At 58.1% G+C, this 22,278-nt stretch overlaps 1 protein-coding gene across 1 annotated transcript; it reads left to right on the top strand.

The window, feature by feature from the left end:
- The first annotated feature begins 1,305 nt into the window (after window positions 1–1,305).
- Window positions 1,306–19,813, top strand: PLCD3 (phospholipase C delta 3). The gene is made up of 15 exons (XM_086687553.1): window positions 1,306–1,594; window positions 10,528–10,689; window positions 10,808–11,036; window positions 11,324–11,453; window positions 12,424–12,652; window positions 13,109–13,310; window positions 13,492–13,636; window positions 14,914–15,066; window positions 16,200–16,334; window positions 16,438–16,588; window positions 17,295–17,411; window positions 18,011–18,177; window positions 18,419–18,554; window positions 18,630–18,779; window positions 18,959–19,813. Exons 1-15 carry the CDS (start codon window positions 1,456–1,458, stop codon window positions 19,045–19,047), a joined length of 2,334 nt encoding a protein of 777 aa, XP_086543679.1. The 5' UTR covers window positions 1,306–1,455; the 3' UTR covers window positions 19,048–19,813.
- The last annotated feature ends 2,465 nt before the right edge of the window (window positions 19,814–22,278 follow it).

Here is a 22,278-nt window from a genome sequence, read left to right as displayed (position 1 = left end):
CGCCCCGCCAGGCTCTGGGGATAAAAAAAAAAAAAAAAAAAAAAGGAGTTATGTCCTGGAGGAAGAGCGGGTTCTGGAGGGGTTCTGGAGGAGGGACATTGGAGCTGAGTTTTGGAACACGTAATTGTAAACCAGGAGAAGAATGAGAAAGGTGTTTCCTGAAGGAAGGAATTGCAGGATCAAAAGTACAGAAAGAATATCCAGAAAGGGGTGGGTATCCAAACCAGTATGCCAGATCTCTGGGTCAAGGATATCTGAGAATGGGCTAGAGCAAGTAGGTGGCAAATCTAGGTCCTGAGAAACTAAGCTTTCTCTTTGAGATGCCACGCTCTTGGCCGCCGCCGAGTGGCGGTGTGCGCCCGGCTCTCCGCACCCAATTTAGGGTAATTGCGGCAGACAACGCTAAAATGATTAGTCTCCTGCCATCCCACCCTTCGAGTACAAATATTCTGATGGTTTCACATATAGTAAGTGAACACATGAAACGGTCACCAGGACCCACACTCGACGCTCACCCACGGGTTGATGTCACGGACATCTACACAGGGTGCGGCGGCCGTCCGGGGCAATCGAACGCCCACTGGGACGCTAATGCTTTCAAACCTCGAACCCAGAACCGGAGTTCTGCCGGGGATTCTAATGACTTAGTGCCACCCCATCTCCCCCAGACCAGTCAGCTTTGAGACCGAGGGGCTGGCACCTGATGCCGAGAGGGTTAATCCAATGACATCACAGCCAGAGCCTTCCTACCCCCAACCACCACCTCCCGCTCTCCCACCCCTCCATTTGGGGCTGCCCTCCTGCTTGGCTCAGCTCTTGGGGTTCTCTCGGCTTTCCGGGCCGGTCCGAGGACCCTTGGCCCAGGACGAGCCGCCCCGCAGATTTGGCCCCCAGTCTGGCTCCCTTCTGAGGCCTCCTGCGGGACGGGGAAGGGGAAGGTGAAGAGGGAGGGGTCCTGAGTCCACATCGAGTCAGGGTGCAGAGAAAGGAGAGTGTGCCAGAAGGCAATCCTCGCCTCCTCCGCCGCCCCCTCCCCCCAACAGGGGCTCCCGTCATCTGTGCGGCCGGGATCCGAGGATTTGGGAGGAGAATGGGGAGGCGGACTCAAGAGCCGGGGGCTCGGGCAGGGAGAGGGGACGCGAGCCGGCCCCCTTCCCTTCCCACACCTCGCAAAGCGGCACCTCCCGGCCTGGGGTCGCCACCCAGCTCCCCGCCACCGCCCCACGCCTCCCCCGCGCCTTCCTCGGCTCCGCCCCCTCCCTCCCCGTCCCTCCTCGCGACCTCGTCCCTCCCTCTTTCCCTGCTCCCGACACCTCCTCCCCCCGACTCCCTCCCGGCGCCGCTAAGTTTCTCCGCTCGGGACCGCGCGCAGAGCCGGGGCCGGGCCGGAGCGGCGCCTCCCGCTGCCCTGTCCCCGCGCGCAGACCCCGGGCCCGGCCCCGGCCCCACCGAGCCATGCTGTGCGGCCGCTGGAGGAGCTGCCGCCGGCGGCCCGAGGAGCCCCCGGTGGCGGCCCAGGTTGCGGCGCCCCTTCTGCTAGCACCCCCGGACGGCGACACCAAGAGGCCCGGGCTGCGGGCGCTGAAGAAGATGGGTCAGTGACCGGCGGGGGCGGCTCGGGTGGGCGCCGACTGCCCAGAGGTCCGTCTGGGGGGGGGCCGGGGTGTGCGGGCGAGCCGTCGCGGGTTTCCCAGCTGCGAGGGGCTGTGTGGAGCCGGGCGAGGGTTGGAATGCCAGCACCGTTCCGGCGGGGGGGTGGTCATACCTGGGGTCACCCGACGTTCCCGGGAAGAGCGAGGCGCCCGGGTGGCCTTTGCTTCCCACCAGGAGGCGCCCGCGGGGCGTGCCGGAATGGGCGTTTGGGCGCGGATGGGGGGGGGGGGGTCCCCGAGGACCTGGTGAATAGAGTGGGAGAGACAGGCTTGGGGTGTCCCTCACTCGCCTCCCCAACACCCTATGCCGTCTCGGGTCTGCGGGCGCCCCCGGGCATCCCGGGTTCTTGGCCGCCCTTAGGAAGGCAGGAGAGCTGTGGGGGAGGCCGGCCTCTCAAGCCAGCCCTCCAACCCTGCAGCCCCCACAGGGGTTGCAGCAGCCACATAGCACTGGTAGGACTGGTCTAACTGGTGAGAATACTGCCCTTGGAGTCAGAAGGGCAGAGTTCCCGGCTCAGGTTTGGGGGAAGTCACTGCAGGGAAGAAATGTAACTGTGGCTTATTAAGCATCTCCCAGAGACTGGCCTGGCCCCGGGTAGTTACATCGGTGGCATCATTCAATTTTCCTCACCCTCCTGAGAGGTACCCGGTATAATTCCCCTTTCACAGATGAGAAAACTGATTCGGAGAAGGCGAAGAATTTGCCAATGACCCCACAGCTTGCTAAGGGCAAAGGCTGGCATGGTGGCTGTGCCCAGCCACGCTGCCCCTGCGACCCTCTCAGAGTCTGAGCAAAGTGTGACCGACTGGCTGGTTGAGTGGCTTGAATGAGGTGTGTGTGTGTATTTTATAAAAATGTAAAGCACCATGAAACTGAAGTGGTGTGTTGGAAGGGCTGTTAGTAAATAGTTAATGACGGAGAGGTGGGGTGTGGGGCTGGGGGAACAGGGCAGGGCTGCCCAAGAGATCAGTGTGAATCAGGGGTGCCAGCTGCCCGTCTTGCCTTCTCTTAGATACTGCCCCCACTCGTTTTTACTCTACCTCCTGTCACTCATTCGATCGGAATTGATTGAGAGCGTTGACTATGTCTGAGAGAGCCTGACACTCTCCTTAAGGAGACTAAGACACGTGATCTTTGCCCTCCTGTCCAATCATTCATGCATTCAGCAGACATTTATTGGGTGCCTTCGGTATGCTCTGTCCTGGAATTCAGCAACAAACAAGATAGACACAGTTCTGGCCCTTCGGCAAGGAGGTCAGACAATGAAGCAAAGAAATAAGGCTAGGAAGGGAGAGGGAAGTCAGATGCTGGGGAGCCAGCGAGAGCCCCGGCGGCACCCCAGAGCCGGAGGGAGGCCCAGGGGAGAGGCAGGTGGGGGCCGTGTCCTCAAGGCCCCTCCTTAAAAGGCCAGTAGGAGCCCCCAGAGGGCCTCAGGCAGGAGGAAGGGCTTGTGCAGAGCAGGGGCATGTTGTACATAGGTAGGGGGGAATCAGGGAGACCCAGAGGAGGAAGGCTGGGGAATCAGTTGGTCAAGCCATGGTGGTGCTCAGACTTGGGCCGGTGCAGCCCGAATGTGATTCCAGAACCACCTAGGGGGTGGACTGGGCTGGACTCTGCAGTCGGTGGGATCTGAAAGGTGTCTCCGGTGAATGGCAGTGTCATTCTTTGGGCTGAGGAGCAGCGGTGCCTTGGGGAGAGGAGGGTGGCCGTGGGGAGGTGAGGTGCCACCGAGACGTCCAGGGCTGGCATTGGGCCAGAGAAGCAGTTCCAGGAGTCAGCCACCGCAGGGGCTGTGGCTGCTGGGAGGGCTGGGGTGATGCCCCTGCATACCTGCCTGCTTCTTCATTCCACACATATCTGTTTAGCCCTATCAGTGTGCCACAGGCGCTGTGCCTGGGGCCAGGGCGCCAGAGATGAATAGCACAGCGCTCAGCCCTCGGGGAGCACACAGTTTAGTAGCAAGAGACACTTGAAGACAAATCATTACCGCCGAGCCCGGGACTCAGTGCTCACTGGCTGAGTAAAGCTGCACGGGAGCTCACGGCATCCCCCACTGTGACACCATCAGGAACTATGTGGGTGTCAGAATGTCACCTGGGCCGTCCTCCCTTCCCACCACTGCCCTGTCCTGCTGAGTGACTGCCAAGAAAGGAATGTCCAGTTTCTGGGGAATGCAGCTTCCCTGGGCCTTACTGACTCCAGGGACAGGGTGGAGACCACACCCAGGTGTCCTGGGGCCTAGCCCTTCGGGCCATCAAGGCCTAGGCCCAGCACCTAGGTAGCTTCCCCTCCCACAGCAACCCCAGCTCCTCCCAGGATGGCCCCCTGTGGCCACACCCCTTAGGCTAACAGGGAACAGATTTTATTTCAGGTCCCCTCAAGAGACCAGGGCAGGGAGTGGCCTGGAGGTCGAAGGCTCCAAGAGGCCCAAGGAAAAGAAAGGGCTTTTCAGGCCATCCTGGGGGGAACACCACTCCCACACTGAGTGCGAATCATCTGTGGAGCCTGGGGTCCTTCTCCTGTCCCTTCCCCCTGTCAGGGGTGCTGCGGGCTTAGTCTGTCCCCAGGAAGCCAGAGAATAGCTGGAGAGAGCTTGAGTTCAGTGAGGCCAGACATAGTGCTGAGCTTGCATCAGTCCAGAACCTACTTAATCCTTGGCACCCCGGGGGGTGGGGGCGGGGCGGGAGGGGGAAAGGTGTTGCAGCTGTCCTCACTGGTGCAGACCCGGTGGAGAGGGTGAAGTCACCAGCCAAGGCCCACAGGGCTGAGAGGCAGCCACCAAAGCCTAGTTTTCGATGGTGGCTCTTTACTGCCAGAATTAATGAATACTAATTAACACATTTATAACACTATGCCGAGCGCGCTTTTCACATATTAGCTCATGTAATGCCCACAATTGTCTGAGGTTTGTGGTACCTTGAGCCTCATTTTACAAGTGAGAAACTGAGTTTCAGAGAAGTTCAAAGCTGGGAAGTAGCTGCGAGAGGATTTGAACCCAGGCGCCTGGCACAGAGTCTAAGTGAATGAGTGAGGGATTGATGCCTGGAGATGGCCTGCTACTTCCATCCCCCACAGAGGCCCTGCCAGCCTCTAGAGGTGTCCTCATAGGCTTGCCAAATAAAATACAGGATGCTCCGTTAAATGTGAATTCCAAATAAACAAACAAATGATTTGGGACAAACTTATACTGAAACATGACTCGTTGTTCATCTGAAATTCGAATGTAACTGGGCACCCTGAATTTTATCTTGACAACCCTGTCTCCCCAGAGCCCCTGTCTGTGCCTGTGCCCCTGATGCCCCGCCCTGCCCCTAATCCTCCCAGCAAGCAGAGCACTGAGTGGGCAGAATCCTGCTCCCTTTCCTCCCCAGCCTGCACGCACCACTGATTGCCACAGGGGCAAGGGGGCTCTCTCCCCATGGCCTGCCCAGGACGTCTTCTGCAGGGTGAGTGGGGCTGCCGTGGGTGGATCTGGCAGCTGGGGGTCCTGGCAGGTGCCTGGCCTGGCGGGGGGTGGGGGTGGGGGTGGGGCCTGGGCCCCGGCGGCCGTTCTGTCTGAGCCGGGGGCATGCTGTGCCCCCTCCTACGACCTCTGCCCCCAAATGGGCTTCATGCTCGTTCTGGCCTTGCCGGGAAGGGTGCCGCCACCTTTGTCGCACTGCGTCTAGCCAGGGACTGGGGAAGCACTGCCTGCCTTTCCTGACTTTGTTGACTCTCCCAGGAATGTTATGGACTCTGGCGCTGAGCTCCACCGGGCTCTGGCCCCAGGTGTGGCAGCCAGCCCAGGCCAGGGGGACACGCTTGATACCTGAAGAGCTGGGGCTGCCTGCTGGCCAGAGGATTAGGGCGGGAAGGTGTTTGGGACCCCTCGCCTTGGATACTCCCTCCCAGAGCCACCAGGAAAAGCTTCTCTTCCTCTCCTCCCCCACTTGGCATGAAGCTGTCGGCCTTTGCTGTTCCCTGCATGTCTCACATTCCTGCTGGAGCCCCGTGTACCCTTTCCCGTGTATGCACTGGAGCAAGCACGCGTACACACACGCACACACCCTATATGCACACAGCAACCTACACACACACCTTTGCTGCAGACCTACCCTTTTCACACCCTGCTGCCTACCTATTACCCCTCTTGTCTACACACGCTGTAGCCACAGAGCAGCCCCATCCTCACCCCCACTGCTGGTCTGCCCTGGCCCCTGCCCACCCACTGCACTGCCCCTGCGTCCCCCCTTGCCTTGTCCGCATACACAACTTACCCTGTCCGCATACCCAGCTTACCCTCTCATAATTCCAGTGGCCCATCTATGAAAAAGGGACATTAAGGATCAGAGATGGACTTGACTTTCCCATGGCCCCTTCCAGCTCTGCCACTGAGACAGTTTCCCGCCCTCGACCTTGGCCGCTGACCCAGAACTGCTCAGGCCTCAGACCACACACAGACCAAACCGCCCGGGCTGAAGGTGATAGTTGGGACACTGGGCCTGTCCATTCCTCACCTCCCCGTGGCCCGTCTCTGAGGGCTGAGATGAGCGGTTGGCCTAGAGAAGGTGTCTGAGCCCCACTGACAACACTGAACGAGGCTGGAGAAGGGCCCATCTGGAGGCCATGAGACTGACAAGGACAGACTTATGGGAATACCTGGCTCCCTCTTCCCTCCAGGGCCACTGCCTCGCTTTCCTTTATTATAATTTATCGAGTGCCTACTGTAGGCCGGGCCCTAAACTGAGTGCACCATGTGCATTAGCTCATTCCAGCCACACACAGCCCTTCAGGGGGTTAGGTACCCCCCAACTCTCAATCTATCCTGGTTCCACCACCTGCCGCCCCAGGACCCTGGATAAGTTAACTGCTCTGTGCCCCTTGAACAGCTTTATTGAGATATTAATTCACATATCATACAATTCACCCCTTCAAAGTATACAATGGTTTCTGGCATATTGCGTTGTTATTTTTTTTAACCGTGGCAAAAAATATATAATAAAGTTGGCCACTTTGACCATTTTGAAGTGGCTAATTCAGTGGCATTAATTATATTCGCAATGTTATGCATTCACAGTGTTGGGCTAGTTCCAAAATGTTTCCATTACCCTAAACAAAAACTCTAGCCGTTAACCAGTAATTTCCCCCCTCTTCCCTTCCCCTAGGCCTTAGTAACCTCTAATTACGTTCTGTCTCTGAATTTTTTTTTTTTTGAGGGATATGTGACATATAATCCATTTCTATGAATTTGGCTACTCTAGGTACCACATATAAGTGGAATCATATACTGTCCTTTTATGGCTGCAGGGTGAGACCAGATTTCCCCCTTTCTATGGCCGAATAATATTCTACTGTCTGTCTGTACCACGTTTTGCTTATCCATTCATCTGTTGATGGACCTCTGGGTTGCTTCTATCTTTTGACTGTTGTTCATCATTTTTAGTGCTGTTATTTCATGATTATTACTCCATCTGTTCAGTCAAGGTGGCCACAGCACTGGCCCAGCCCAGCTCCAGGTTCAAGGCAGAGATGTTTAGATAGATAACCCACGGAAACCACAAGAGGCAGACAGGATGCACACCTGCTCCAAGCAGGTAGGAATGAGGTTGAGGAAACATCTGTGTGTTTGGGGCCTGGCAGGACCTATAAATGTTTACTGGGTGCCTGGGCAGAGAGCCAGGTGCCTCCTAGCTTCACTGCCCGAGGTCTGACCTCACCCCCTTACCTCCGTTGGTCCTGCCCTTCCTGTCTGGCACCCTAATCCTCTCACTCTCTCAGGGGTCAGAAGCTCAAGCAATGGGGAAATAATGTCACCTACCCAGGGACTCAGCACCTGGCTTGGCCTGGCATTGAACTCCCATTCTGTTTGGCTTTTCCATTGGATGTGGGGGAGGCGGGGGCAGTGTGGTCCAAGGAGCAGTGTGGTCCAGGGGCCAGTGCCAGTTGGGCAGGCAGACTGGAACGTCACCCTTTCCCCCAACAGGCTCCTGGGGAGCTGGGGAGGAAGGTCAGGAGCAAGGGCCCTCTCAACGTGGGAACCTGTCCCAGTGGAGGGCTGATCAGAAGTTCAGGCTCCCCGTCGCGATGTTTTGTTTGCGGAAGACTCAGGACAAAGCAGGCCCTCAGTGACTCACCTCCATTTCCGGCCTTAGTCATTCACCAGTCCCCCTTCTCCCCACCCTCCCCAACTATGGGCTTGGCATCAGAGGGATGGCGGGGTCAGGGGAGGTGGCCCCAGCTGCAGAGCCTGGTTGTCAGGGGAATAGGGGTTCCTCTCCCACTGAGAGGAGGTAGAGGAGGGGCAGGCTTGGTTGCTGTGGCATTACAGGTTCTGCTGAATGTCCTGCCCCCCAATCCATTGCTTCTCAGGCTGAAGGAATTCAGAAGCTGCCCAGATGTGGGTGTAGGGGGCTGAGGGTCTGGTGAGTCTCTTGGCTTGGTGCCTGCCACATTCTAGCTCCTTGTCTGGAAAGGACAAGCTTTCCTAGCTAGGGGGCACCAAATGGGCACTGACCCAGGGGGCTCGTCTAAATCCAGAGAGCCATTAGGGCCACAGGCTAACCCAAGGGGGGACTATAGGATCCTCTGGATGGTAGGTTTCTCCTCCTGGCCCCGAGGCCGTGATTCTCAGTCATAGTCACCCTCAAAGTCACAGGATAGGTTTTTAAACATAGATACCCAAGTCCCAACCCACACCTGCCAGACAAGAATCTCTGGGCTGTGGGTTTTGCAAACCCCTCCAGCTGATTCTGATCACAGCCAGGGTTCAGAAACCCTGGCCCATAAGGAAAGGACAGATAGGGTAGGGCAGGGGGCAGAATAAATTTAGTTCCCCCAATTGCTGGTACATCTGCCTCCCCTATCAAAACACTGGCTGTGAGTCTGGCTCTGGGATGAGCACTGTAGTGCAGATATGAGACTTCATCCCTGTCCTTGGGTTTATTAAAGTTGACCGAAATTACAATTTAGGTGGGGTGTTTGTTTTAGTTAAAGTAAAAAGTGCTGTTGGTGATCAGGGAGGGAGAATGCCCATTTGAGGACAAACCAAGGAAGGCTCCCTGGAGGAGATGGTGTCTGAGCTGGTCCCTGAAGGACTCCTGTGTGAGGAAGAGAAGCAAGAAGGATCCTACAAAGGTTCCAAGAGAATGAGAGAGGAATGTCCTGGGATGTAGACTTGGTTCCACAGGCCAGAGTTTACAACAAGCAGGGGTCTTGGTGCCACAAAGCCTAGAGCCAAAGCCAGTATTGGGGACTTGATAAGATAAAGGGAGGGGGGCGCCTAGGTGGCTCAGTTGGTTGAGCGTCCGACTTCGGCTCAGGTCATGATCTTGTGGTTTGCGGGTTCGAGCCCCACGTCAGGCTCTGTGCTGACAGCTCAGAGCCTGGAGCCTGCTTTGGGTTCTGTGTACCCACCTCTCTCTGCCCCTCCCCCACTCATGCTCTGTCTCGCTCTGTCTCTCAAAAATAAATAAATGTTAAAAAAATTAAAATAAAATAAAGGGAGGAAGAGAGGCCCACTGTCCTGTTCATTTGGCCCATACCGTGGTGTTTTAGGGGGTTTTTCGTTTCAATTTGATTTGGTTGCCAGCACTGAAAAATCTGGAGGCTTCCCATAGAAATCCAGCTTCCTGTTCTCTGGAAACTCTGGGCCCTCATCCATTCCTGGCTGCCCTCCTCCTTCCAGTATGCCGGATTCCCACTCTTTCTGTTGTCCCCTGGCTCGTAAACCCTTGGTATTGACCTCTAATGAGACAAATCAGAGCAGGGCAGCATCTTGACTGAAGTCTGGATTTTGCAGGAGGTACTACTGCCTTCATTCTGTGCACAGAGAACATGAGGCTTAGAGCAGTCTCAGGTTACTGCCACCCAGGCTGTGTAACTTGGAAGTGACAGAGGTGGGATTTGCCTCCCTGGACCCTTGAATTTGAGTTCTGCTCCCCCCACCCCCGGTGCCCATGATAGCAAGGAGAAGGGGCAGAGGAGCAGAGGGATTCAGTGTCGTGGCCATGGGCAAAGGTGCTGGTACTTGACCTCCAGGGTTCGAGGCCTGCTTCCACCCCTTCCTTCGTAGCCTTGGAATTCTGGCAAGTCACTTAAACTTCTCTATACTTGTTTTCTCCCGAGTGAATGCATGAGTTGGGGCAGGCGTGCAGTACATGTTCTGTAAGCATTTCTTCTTATTAAGGAAAGCGGACACTGTGGAGAGCACGTGTGGGGTTAGGTGGGATTGGGACAATGGCTGGGCGAGGGGGACTACCAAGTGGCACAGACCATGCGTTCAGCTGGACACAAAGAGGATGGATGCAAAGAGGCTGCAGGCTGGGCAGGGCAGGGCTGGTCCTGGAGTCCTTGGCCTATGACCGTGGAGCCAGGGTGGCCTCTGCTGTCCTCCCTGGTCTTGGGGGGACAGCAGAGGTGAGCAGCTTGGGTGGCAGCAAGAGAGATCTGGGTTAGATAGTGAGACTACCTTTTTGATGGTCAGGGTTTCACGTCAAGGGAAAAGGTTGCTGGTGGCAGATTCTGGTCTTGAAGTCTGGAGGCCCGGATGGAAGGGAGTGGCAGAAAGGGTGACCTTTAGGGAGGCCTGAGTCCCAGGCGCTGCCTGAGGGCTTGCTCTGCTCTGAGGGCCTCCGGAGGCAGCTGCTTGGTGGAGGTACGGGCACCCTCCCCAGGGCGGCTGGGTGGGACACACCAAGCCAGCGAGTTCCTGGGGCGGAAGAGACTATAGCCAAACCCACCACCGGGGACGAGTTACGCTAAGGAGAGGAAGAGGGGCCTGTGAGGACTTGCAAGGCTCCAGGCGCAGGAAGGCAGGCGGGCTGCCAGCCGGGACGAGGGTGGAGGGAGCGAGGGCGAGGCCGGGCCCCGACGTCCTCCGGCCTCTCTCCCGCGCAGGCCTGACGGAGGACGAGGACGTGCGCGCCATGCTGCGGGGCTCCCGGCTCTGCAAGATCCGCTCACGGACGTGGCACAAGGAGCGGCTGTACCGGCTGCAGGAGGACGGCCTGAGCGTGTGGTTCCAGCGGCGCATCCCGCGCGCGCCGTCGCAGCACATCTGTGAGCCGGGGCGCGCGGCCGCGGGGCGGGCTGGGGACAGCGGCCGGGTCCCGCCGCCCTGACCCGGCTGCGCGTGCCCCGTCCTCCCCACCCCCTCCCCTTCCTCGCCCTCCCGCAGTCTTCGTGCAGCACATCGAGGCGGTCCGCGAGGGCCACCAGTCCGAGGGCCTGCGACGCTTCGGGGGCGCCTTCCCGCCGGCGCGCTGCCTCACCATCGCCTTCAAGGGCCGCCGCAAGAACCTGGACCTGGCGGCGGCCACCCCGGAGGAGGCGCAGCGCTGGGTGCGCGGTCTGGCCAAGCTGCGCGCGCGCCTCGATGCCATGAGCCAGCGCGAGCGCCTGGATCAATATCCTGCCCAGGGGACCGGGCGTGGGGGATGGGGGGAGACGTGTCTGGGGGCCCCGCGGGCTGAGCCCGGGCCCCTAGTCTTCAGAACCGAGGCTGGTGACGCCGCCTCCGTCTCTGGGAAGCTCGGTCCTGGCCCCGTGTAGGGAGGGAGTCCCCAGGCTGAGGGGAAGTACAGCCCCTAGACCCAGGAGTCCCCAGAGCCAGGCAGTGGTGCCGACCCTGTCAGTTACCTGTCGGCTGGGGGCGGTGCCCAGGCTGTTGCTGGTATTTCCTGAGCACCCACACCTGGATCCACTCCTATCTGCACCGGGCTGACTCGAACCAGGACAGTAAGATGAGCTTCAAGGAGATCAAGAGCCTGCTCAGAATGGTCAACGTGGACATGAACGACATGTATGCCTACCGCCTCTTCAAGGTGGGCTCCTGCCCCCACTCTGACCTTTGAGTCACCATCCTTTGTGGACAGAGTGGCCTCTCCCTGTGGGAAGGCCCCGTCTGGGCCTAGTTAGCCTTTTACCCTCCCCCGAGGCGGCTGGGCCAGGATGGGAGTACCGGCCCAGAACATTCCTCACCCTCAGGCAGAGCTGGAGGAGGGGCGGGGCGCGGGGCAGGGAGGGTCCTCCCATACCTCCAAAGGAAGCAGCAGAGCTATAGTTTTCATTGCTTGGAGTCTGCAGGCAGCCTTTGCACAGGTGACCACGCACGGCTTGCACATGGGAGTGCAAGTAGGAGTCAGCTCACAGGCACACGCGCGCATCCTCCTCCGCCGTGGCCCATGTGGCCCCTCCACGTGTGACCAGATACACCCCACATGTGGGAGCACAGACAGGGGTGCACGGGGGTGGGCTCCGCATCGATGGCCCAGCCAGGGCACGTGGCAGACGCCTATGTGACCAGCCTGAGACCCTGAAAGACAGAAGAGCCATGGCCCCGGTACACGGGGGCCCACAGCTCCATGTGGACTGCTCCACGAGCAGTCGCACTTATTTGTTGCCCTTTGACCCTGGTTGTGAATTGGAGACTGTGAGGATGGTAATGTACATGCACGGGAGGGGGAATTACCGCTCGTCCTGCCCTTGGGCCACTGCTTTTCCTCCCACATCTGGATGTTTGGGGGGGTAGGTCATGGGCATACGGGACAGGCACTAAACCCAAGCGACCTTCCTTAGAATCCCAGCCCTGCAATTTACCAGCTGTGTGAGCTTGAGCAACACCCAGAGCCTTGATAGCTCCCAGTTTCTCTACCTGTGAAATGGGGGACATCTGCCTTCCTAGCATTGTAGGTGACAGAGGTGTCCATGCAGGCCAGCTTTCCCAGGGTGTCACCCCCCCCCCCCCCCCCCCCCCCCCCCCGCTCCTCTGAGCTCCTCCCTGCTGCCTTCTAGGAGTGCGACCACTCCAACAATGAGCGGCTGGAGGGGGCTGAGATTGAGGAGTTTCTGAGGCGGCTGCTGAAACGCCCTGAGTTGGAGGAGATCTTCCATCGGTACTCCGGCGAGGACCGCGTGCTGAGCGCCCCTGAGCTGTTGGAGTTCCTGGAGGACCAGGGCGAGGATGGCGCCACACTGGCCCGTGCCCAGCAGCTCATCCACACCTATGAGCTCAATGAGACAGGTGGCGGTCTGACAGACAGGGTGGGGGTCAACACGGCCCTGTCTTGGCATCTGACAGGTCTGGGCTTCTAGCTAAGCGTGCGCTGCGATTACTGGCAGTGGGTGCCATCTTGGGCAGGCTACCTCTCCTCCTGGAGACTCAGTTGCCACATCTGTAAAATGGCATAGTAGTGCACCCTCCTCACAGGGTTTGGCTGAAGATGAAGTGGCATGACTTCAGGGGGCACTGGGCTGGCTCAGTCGGTAGAACATGTCACTCTCGATCTCGGGGTTGTGATTTCGAGCCCCACGGTGGGTGTAGAGATTACTTCAAAGAAGTCAGTAGCATTGCTTGAGTAGATTCCAGTCTGTAGATAGGTGCTCATTAGTACTAAGTAGAGTGAGCTTTGGGGGCACATGGGGCCAGACGTGGGGCACCTCCCTGTGGCCTGACGTTCTCTTCTGCCCATCCCCGCAGCCAAGCAGCATGAGCTGATGACACTGGATGGCTTCATGATGTACCTGTTGTCACCCGAAGGGGCTGCTCTGGACCCAGCCCACACATGTGTGTTCCAGGACATGGACCAGCCCCTCTCCCACTACTTCATCTCCTCCTCGCACAATACCTATCTGACTGACTCTCAGATCGGGGGGCCCAGCAGCACCGAGGCCTATGTTAGGTACCATAGCAGGGATGGTGGGGTGAACACATCTGGGAGCCCAGCTTGAGGGTGACATGGGGCTCGAATCTCACCGTGGGCTTCCGGCGGGGAGGGGGGGTGCCTACCTGGCTCGGTCTGCCGGTTGCTGTGCCCTGTGGCACCCACAGGACACCTTGCCTGTCCGTCTGTCTATCCACAGGGCCTTTGCACAGGGGTGCCGCTGTGTGGAGCTAGACTGCTGGGAGGGGCCAGGAGGGGAGCCCGTCATCTACCATGGCCACACCCTCACCTCTAAGATCCTCTTCCGAGATGTGGTCCAGGCTGTGCGTGACCACGCCTTCACTGTGAGCTCCCAGGACCCCCATGCCCAGTCCCAGAGCCTTCCCGATGACCCCAGCCATCCTCAGTCCTTCCAGAAAAAACTCCCTTGCCCAGAGAATCACTCACTCACCAAGTGTTGCTGGGACAGCTGGCCAGTGGGGTAGAAGAAAGCTGAGAGGCTCCCTTCCCCTACTTTCATGTTTATTAAATGTGTTAAAATCACAAAATGTCTAGCAGAAAACTTTAGGAGTAAAAAGGACCTTTTTTTTTTTTTTTTTTTTTTTTTAATTTATTTTGAGAGAGAGAGAAAGAGCACAAGCAGGGGGCAGGGGCAGAGAGAGAGAGGGAGGGAGAGAAAATCCCAACCAGGCTCCGCAGGGCAGCACAGAGCCCAACACCGGTCTCAAACTCACAAACCATGAGATCATAACCTGAGCCAAAACCAGGAGTCAGACGCTTAACTGACTGAGCCACCCAGGCACCCCAAGAGAGGACATTTTAATCCTAACTCCCAAAGGGAAAGCCATGACAGAGAAGCTGGGCATGGAATCTGCATAAAATTGTAACTTCTGTCAAGCTATACACAGATCTTACCCTCAAAAATGATGGGCTTGGGGGTGCCTGGCTGGCTCAGTGGGAAGAGCGTGCAACTCTTGATCTCAGGGTCATGAATTCGAGCCCCATGTTGGGTATAGAGGTTACTAAAAAAAGTAAACCTAAAAAGAAATTAAAAAAAAAAAAAAGACTGGCGTGGGGGGAAAAGTTTGTAACATAAACAACATGGTCAATGTCATTAACATATAAAGGGCATTTATAAAACAAAACCATCTTGGGGCGCCTGGGTGGCTCAGTCAGTTAAGTGTCCGACTTCGGCTCAGGTCATGATCTTGCGGTTTGTGAGTTCGAGCCCCGCCTTGGGCTCTGTGCTGACAGCTCAGAGCCTGGAGCCTACTTCTGATTCTGTGTCTCCTTCTCTCTCTGCCCCTCCCCTGTTCACGCTCTGTCTCTCAATAATAAATAAACGTTAAAAAAATTTTTTTTAAATAATAAAAAATAAGACCATCTCTGCAGCTGCCCTCAGCTTCCCAGACATACCACCCTTTCCCTGAGACCGGAGATCTGCCCTCTGTCTCCCTCATGGACACACTGGCCCCAGAGTATGTCCCACATTCCACCTCCTCAGCCCCCAGTGTGCCTTTGCCTGCCTGTCCTGAAGGGGCTTGGGGTCCAGGTGTAGTGGGGGAGCCTGGGAGGGGGACGGGGAAGTGGCTCTGAGCTGCTGCCCCCTCCCCCTCTCCAGCTGTCCCCATACCCTGTCATCCTGTCCCTTGAGAACCACTGCGGGCTGGAGCAGCAGGCTGTCATGGCCCGCCATCTTCGCGCCATCCTGGGAGACGTGCTGGTGACACAAGCGCTGGACTCCCAGAACCCCGAAGAGTTGCCATCCCCAGAGGTAGTGAGTGCCCCCCAGACTCCCAGCCGGGTTGGGGGCGGGGACCCGGCTGTTGTCCACCATCCCCCACTGCTGTGCCACCTCCCTGGGTCAGGACCCCTCACTTCTCTCTGCCTCAGCCTTCCTCTGCCCCTGCGCTCAGTGGCCATCTGCCACCCCGAGGTCTTGTCACGCTTCCCCCCTCCATCCTTCCCCACCCCTACCTCACCGCCACCCCACCCCCTCACCTGGCACCCAGGGCCTTCCATGCCCTCACCCCCACCCCGCTCTGCCTCCCTACCGAGTCCCTGCAGACTCTGCTATTACTACCTCCAAACCTTGGTTGACATGTCCCCTCCACCTGAAGCTCCCTTCCCAGCCATCTACTCTTGCCCACCGCCACCTGCTTAGAATTCTAGCTCAGTGATAAACCACCTCTTCCGTGGCCTTAGAAATTTCCTCAGCTCTCTGGCCCGAGGTGGTTTTTCCTCCTGAACCCCAGAACCTTTTTTCTGCCCCCTCAGGACATTTGTGTTTTCTCCCCTGCTCCTTGAGAAAACTCTCCTCCTCCTCGCAATCCAAATATGCAGAGAATGTTGATTCACCTTTGTGTGTGTGTGTGTGTGTGTGTGTGTGTGTGATTTGATTTTTTTATTAGCATGAAACATGGTTAAAAAAATCGAGCTGTACAAAAGTATATACAATGAAAAATGGGTTTTTCTCTGCCCCTGTCCAATTTCACAGGAAGTAGCCATCTTTAAGTTTCTCGTCTGTCTTTCCAGAACTTTCCCATGTGTATATACCTATGTACATAGCTACCTTTCAAATGTTACACAAAGAAGATCATATGATTACGTGTTCGTGTTCTATAGTCACTTCTTTCATGTGAGATATTTTCTGAAGAGGGCACCTTCTCTTTCAGTCTTGAGCTGCCTCAACCATTGTAAGGGCTGCTGTGTGGTCTTCTGTTTGGAGGGACGTCACTAGCCAGTCCCATGATGATGGGTCTATACGTCGTTGCTCATTTTTTCGTATTAGAAACATCACTCATGTTCTTTCCTGCTCCCCACCCCCAGTCAGCCCCTCACATAGTGGGGGTTGAATGGCTGACCTAGGGGCAAGAGGGCATCATCCTTCCATACTGGCCTCTCCAGCAGCTGAAGGGCCGGGTCCTGGTGAAGGGGAAGAAGCTGCCAGCTGCTCGGAGCGAGGACGGTCGAATTCTGTCTGACCAGGAGGAGGAAGACGAAGAGGAAGAAGAGGCAGAGGCCACAGAACAGAGGCGGCGGGTGAGTGGGCCTGGCTGGGCCGGCCTGGCCTGGGCAGGGAGGGGCTGCATGGGGAGGGGAAGGACAGGGGGGCCGGAACACTGCCCTGAAGCTCATCTCCCAGGCCAAGCAGATCTCCCCCGAGCTGTCGGCCCTGGCCGTGTACTGCTGTGCCACCCGCCTGCGGACCCTGCGCCCCAACCCGGTCCCACCCCAGCCCTGCCAGGTCAGCTCCCTCAGTGAGCGCAAGGCCAAGAAGCTCATCCGAGAGGCAGGTAGGAGCTGGGACGTGGGGCATCTGGGGGCAGGAGGCCCCGTGGAGGCCTGCAGGCTCCTGGTGGGGGGTACCCTGAAGTTGGTGTCTGGAAAGGAGATTGAGAGGGCCTCCAGGGCAGTGAAGGGGTCAGGAGGCCCCCAGATCGGGGCTCAGGGAACGAGCACCCAGCACGTGGGCAGCACCGGGCCAGCATGGATGGAGGGAAGAGGGCCCAGGGAGGAGGGAGGCTGCTGCCTGCCTTTACTGGGCTCAAGCTTGGTGGCAGGGCCAGACACAGGCAGGGGTAATGGTGCAGGGTGATCAGTGAGCCGTGGTCGGGGCTGGGGGAGTCCCACAGCGGGTGTGCGGACAGGAGAGAGAATTCCAGAGCAGGTGATGCCTGCGAACACCCCAGACCCCTCCAAGGCGGGATGAGAGCCGGGTTGTCATCCTGGGGCCCCGCGTTCCAGGCATTGGGTTGGGGGATTTGGGGCTGGGATGCAGTGCTGCGTTGTGGGAGGGGTCCTTGGCTCTCTCTGGGTTTCGGTAGCCTCCTCTGGGAGGTCCTCTCAGCCCTGGGGCAGGGGGAGCCGGCGGGGTGGGGGTAGTTCAGCCTCTGTTCCCAGCTTGTCCCTGCGGTTGGGGCTGGGGAGGTTACAGGCCCTGGTGCTGGGTGAGGGACACCCCAGGGGCCGTCACAATCCTGCGCCGACTTCCTCCCCCAGGGAACAGCTTCGTCAGGCACAATACCCGACAACTGACCCGTGTCTACCCACTGGGGCTGCGGATGAACTCCGCCAACTACAGCCCCCAGGAGATGTGGAACTCAGGCTGTCAGCTTGGTGAGTGGGGGCAGCAGGAGCAGGGAGTGGCCTCCAGGGAACCATGAGAGGCCCAGGCAGTGATGGGGCCATACAGCTTTTCAGAAGGTGGAAAAATGTGTTTTCTTGGTAATAACAGTTATTAAAATAATTGTCAGGAAAGTAGGTGGGAAAACACAAATCAGACACATTTCTTCCTGACAGTGTAAAGTCTCACATTTTTCATGAAGGCAAAAGTTAAAAACCTCCATTCCCATGTGTCCCCCCCCACACACACACACCTGGCAGTCCCACTAAGTCAACACTGACAAGAGTGGGCTCTGGAGGCTGAGCCCCAACAAAGGAGCAAAGGAGGGGGATATGGTCCCCTTGAGGGCAGAAATGGAGATACAGAAACCCAAGGTTTCCTTGGGCCCAGCCCTGGCCCAGGCCTATGCCCAGCCCAACCCTCTGGCCGTGGGAGATACCAGGGATAAAGGGCCGGTGACAATGGGGGCTGGGACCCTTGGCTGCTATGATGCACCCCTAAGCCACAGTGGGAGTGGGTTGTGAGACCTTGAAACTGAGCAGTGAGAGGAGGGCCACTAAGAGCCCCTGCCCTGATCCTGCTGTGTCCACAGTGGCCTTGAACTTCCAGACACCAGGCTACGAGATGGACCTCAATGCTGGCCGCTTCCTCATCAACGGGCAGTGCGGCTACATCCTGAAACCTGCCTGCCTGCGACAGCCTGACACAACTTTTGACCCTGAGTGTCCTGGACCCCCCAGAACTACTCTCACCATCCAGGTCAGCAGCCTGGACCAAGCCCTACTCTGGGGTCCCAGCTGGTTCTGGAGAGGTCCTAGTCTGCGGGGCGCCGGCCCGAACGGCTTGGTGTGAGGGCGGTCTGAGTCTCAGTCCCATGCGGGGAGGCTCAGGGTGAGTGCCAAGGGCAAGGGGCTTCCCACCCTAACAGAGGGGGCAGGCAGCCATGGGCCCTGGTAGGGGGGCGGGGGGCTGGACCGAAGCTCCCCTTCATCCCCTTCAGGTTCTGACTGCGCAGCAGCTGCCCAAGCTGAACACCGAGAAGCCAAACTCCATCGTGGACCCCCTGGTGCGTGTCGAGATCCACGGGGTGCCCGCAGACTGTGCTCGAAAGGAGACCAACTACGTGCTCAACAATGGTGGGTGGGCCTGCTGGGGGGAGGAGGGTGGGCCTGGGGGCCAGCTGGCTCCTGACTGCCAGGCCCGCACCCTAGGCTTCAACCCCCGCTGGGGGCAGACCCTGCAGTTCCAGCTGCGGGCTCCAGAGCTGGTCCTGGTCCGGTTCGTGGTAGAAGATTATGACACCACCTCCCCCAATGACTTTGTGGGCCAGTTTACACTGCCTCTCAACAGCCTGAAGCAAGGTTGGTGGGGACGGACAGGGATGGGGGTCTGGGCCTCCAAGGCCCTGTTCACCTGGGCTTTGCATCCCCTCTGAGAGCTTGCCCCCCGAGCCCAGGGGTGGGATGTGGTCCGTGAGCCCACGGCCCAGGCCCGGTGGGGTCGGGGACAGAGAACCTGAGGCATGTCCCCCTCCCCACAGGGTACCGCCACATCCACCTGCTTTCCAAGGACGGGGCCTCACTGTCACCAGCCACACTCTTCGTCCACATCCGCATCCAGCGCTTCTGAGAGCCGGACTGACCCACCCTGGGGTTCCTCGGGTGCCAGTCTACACCCCGTGGCGGAGGCTCTCTCCTCCTCCGCAGTAGAGGGGTGGTGGGAGGACCAGCCCCTCCAGCCTGCTAGCCCTGCCCACTGGCTAGACTCCAGTCTCAAGTGGGTGCTGGGGGGGTGGCCTTGGCCCCTCCTGAGAACAGGCATCAGCGCTTTCTCCTACAACCCTGGAGCCTTGAGATGGCCCCCACTCCTTGGATTCTCGGCCCACTCCCTCGTCGTGGCTCGTGAAGAGCGAGGCCTGTCGTTGCCAGATTTGAGGAAGACACATGAGCCTTGAACTCCTCTCTGCCCCCCTGGGGGGAGGCCATCCCAGCCTCCTTCCCCCAGAGTGTCCGGCCCCCTCCTTGTCCCCCAGTCCACGCCAGGCCTTAGTGCCCCCGAAGGCCCTCCCCTGGCTAGGCTTTCCTGGGCTCCTCCCTCAAGCTCTTGAACCTGAGCTCCCTTCCCATCTTAAGAAGGGAAAGCCGAGGAAACCTGGGAGTAGGTTTCAACTTGTGCCACAGAAGAGCCCTGGAGCAGACAGAACAAGACCATTGGTTTAAAAAAATAAAGAAGCATGGGCGCCTGGGTGGCTCAGTCAGTTAAGCGTCTCTCGGTCTCTGAGTTTGAGCCCCTCGTTGGACTCTGTGCTGACAGCTCAGAGCCTGGAGCCTGCTTCAGATTCTGTGTCACTCTTTCTCTGCCCCTCCTCTGCTCGTGCTCTCTCTCAAAAATAAATGTTAAAAATTTTTTTTTTTATAAAGAAGCAAGTTTACCACTGCTGCACCCTGAGCCCTCTGAGGTCATACCCACAGGCCCATGAGGGATGAGGGCAGAGTCTCTTGGGTCCCCTCCCCCAGCAGGGCTTGGATTTGTCTAAAACAGCCAGGGAGGGGGTGGGAGGGGTGGAGGAGGTGTCACATCTCTAAATAGCCTGACCCCTCCTCCTGGCTTAGAGCCGCTTCCAGCATCACAAGACTATGGGGACAACTCACAAGCTCCTTTGCCCCTCAACCTTGAAGGGCCTTGAATGGGAAGGGGGTGGGGGGGGGGCACTTCTGCCAGGGAAAAACTGTTACGGCCCTAAAGGGGATGGAGACAGGACTGACAGACCTCTGCTTTCTGGGTTCAGCTGCGTCGAGGCCCCTGTCCAGTAGACAAATCCCAGAGACTTGGGGCTCTCCTTCCACCAGGTAACCAGCCTTTTAGATGAAGGCCTAGAAACCAGCTGGCTGCTCTAGGGTGCCCCGGGGCGGGGCGGGGGGGGGGGGTGCTTGTAGTGCTGAGACACCAGATGGCAGAATTCAGAGAAAACCGGCCAGAAAGGGGGCTTCCCGGGCTTCAGTGTGGAACCCTGGCATTTCGGGTTCCATCAGGCAAAAGCACTCCCACTGAACCAGGACGGAGCTTGAGGGCAGTTCCTGGCTTGGGATGGCGCTGGGCCGGGGCTTGAATTGGCCCCATGGAACCCAGGGCTGGGCAGTCTCTACCTTCCTGCAACCCATGACCTGATGCAAGAAGTGACAGCCTCCCCCTGCCCTCCCACTCGTGCTCTCATGCTCAGTGGGGTTGGTTCTGATGAATTCGTGTCTAAAAGGATGCTCAGCCCCTGGAGGGGTCAGAAGCCTCCCTATCCAGGAACCATGAAGGAACAGACCAAGTAGCCTGGATACCTGGTTGGTTCTCAGGGTGTAGGAAGCCAGGAAGCCAAACCGCAGGCCTGGGGGGGAGGCACGGCGAGGCTGAGTCCACATACGTAGAGCAGTCAGAACTGTCCCATCCCTAGACTGTCCCCCAGAGGGCCAGCTGTGGTGACGGCCTGTGTGGAGAGTCCCATTGTCAGGTGAGCACCGGACCCTGGGCTGAGCCCCCCCATTCCTGCTTCTCTTCTCTGGCTTGGCAGAGAAGTTAGCAAGACCTTAGTTAGCAGGTCTAGTTAGAGAAGTTAGCAACCCTTAGCAAGAGGGTTTCCCACTAGGGTAAGAGCCCCAAAGCTAGGAAGTCGGCCTTGAAAGGGCAAGTCTTCAATGCAAGAAATTTGGTGGGAATGGATTATGGGAGGTGGAAGCAACAATATCACTTGTAACTCAGGTCCCTGGGTGACCACCCACAGGGCTCCGTTCTCAGCCCAAATCTAAGGGTGGGAACGAAGGTGCTCGTGACCTGCTGGGGGAGGGGAGAGACACAGGGTGTTTAGGAGGGGTCAGGAGTCCTCTGGGAGGAGGTCCCGTGTCCTCTCAGGTTGCAGCTCCGGGCCCAGATTCCCTGGGAAGGGATTTGGAGGCACCAGCCACAGGGCACCTGAAAGCAGCACAGGGTCAGGGAATGGATGAAAAGTTCCAGAGGAAGAGAACGGGGGAATGGGAAGTCTAAAGGCAGTCGCTGGGGCCCTTCTTCGGAGAGCTGGTTCAGTAGCTGTGTGGCAGGCCTGGCGACCCACAGGGTTACTCCTGATGGTTCAACAGAACCATCCGGCCACTGGCCCAAAAAGGGAGATGTGGGACAGGGCAGGGCCCGGGCCCTCCCTCAGGGGAGCCATTGCTGACCTGGCCCAAAGCAGTGCTCTGCTCTGCTCTCAGCCGTGGAAGCCAGGGACGGGCCCCTCCGCCAAGGTGCCCCAGTGTTGGCCCAGAAGCCAGCTGCTCCTCTTACAGAGTGAACCTGGGTCAGTACCAACTCCTCACCGGCGGATGGGAAAAGTCAGGGGAAAAGAGCCCAGTTCTGCCCTGAAAGGAGAACCTTGCCAAAGGAAAGAATTCAAAGGCTGCCTCCACGGACTGGTCACGAGGGGCTTTCCTGCAGGGCCCTGTGGCCCTGGGAGAGGCTGCTCCAGCCTGGGTCACAGACTCTATTCCACTGCCACCTGCTGACCAGAGGAATGCCAGGGCAGAGAGGTTTGGTTCAGCTGCTTCCTTTATTAGAAACAAGTGAGATGTAACCAGTGGAACTACAATGCGTTTGGTACTTCCCCGCCCTGGAAACGGGTGACCCTCCCACAGCCCAGAGAAAAGCCCAGACAAAAGTGAAGCTTCCCCCTTCCCTGTTCCCAGATTCGGCACCTTGCCTGCAGTTAGTATTTTTGAGTTTAATTGAATGAGACTGTCTCACACAGCCTCCTGGAGCACAGCCTGTTGGTGGGCCTGCCTTTGCTTTGCGGTGGGGCAAAACCGAAGATGACTCTGGTTCTAGGGGGCAGGCAGGCCA

This window comes from Puma concolor, chromosome E1 (assembly GCF_028749965.1).
Source record: "Puma concolor isolate L17-30 chromosome E1, mPumCon1.1.hap2, whole genome shotgun sequence".
NCBI classification, from domain to species: domain Eukaryota; kingdom Metazoa; phylum Chordata; class Mammalia; order Carnivora; family Felidae; genus Puma; species Puma concolor.
This window is presented reverse-complemented; position numbering and strand designations above follow the sequence as displayed.

Excerpts from the sequence above, each read along its gene's own strand:
- PLCD3 (XM_086687553.1), top strand. The coding sequence starts at position 1,456 with ATGCTGTGCGGCCGCTGGAGGAGCTGCCGCCGGCGGCCCGAGGAGCCC. Across the intron at positions 11,037-11,323 it reads CAGCGCGAGCGCCTGGATCA|CTGGATCCACTCCTATCTGC; the intron begins ATATCCTGCCCA and ends GAGCACCCACAC. Across the intron at positions 13,637-14,913 it reads TGCGTGACCACGCCTTCACT|CTGTCCCCATACCCTGTCAT; the intron begins GTGAGCTCCCAG and ends CCCCCTCTCCAG.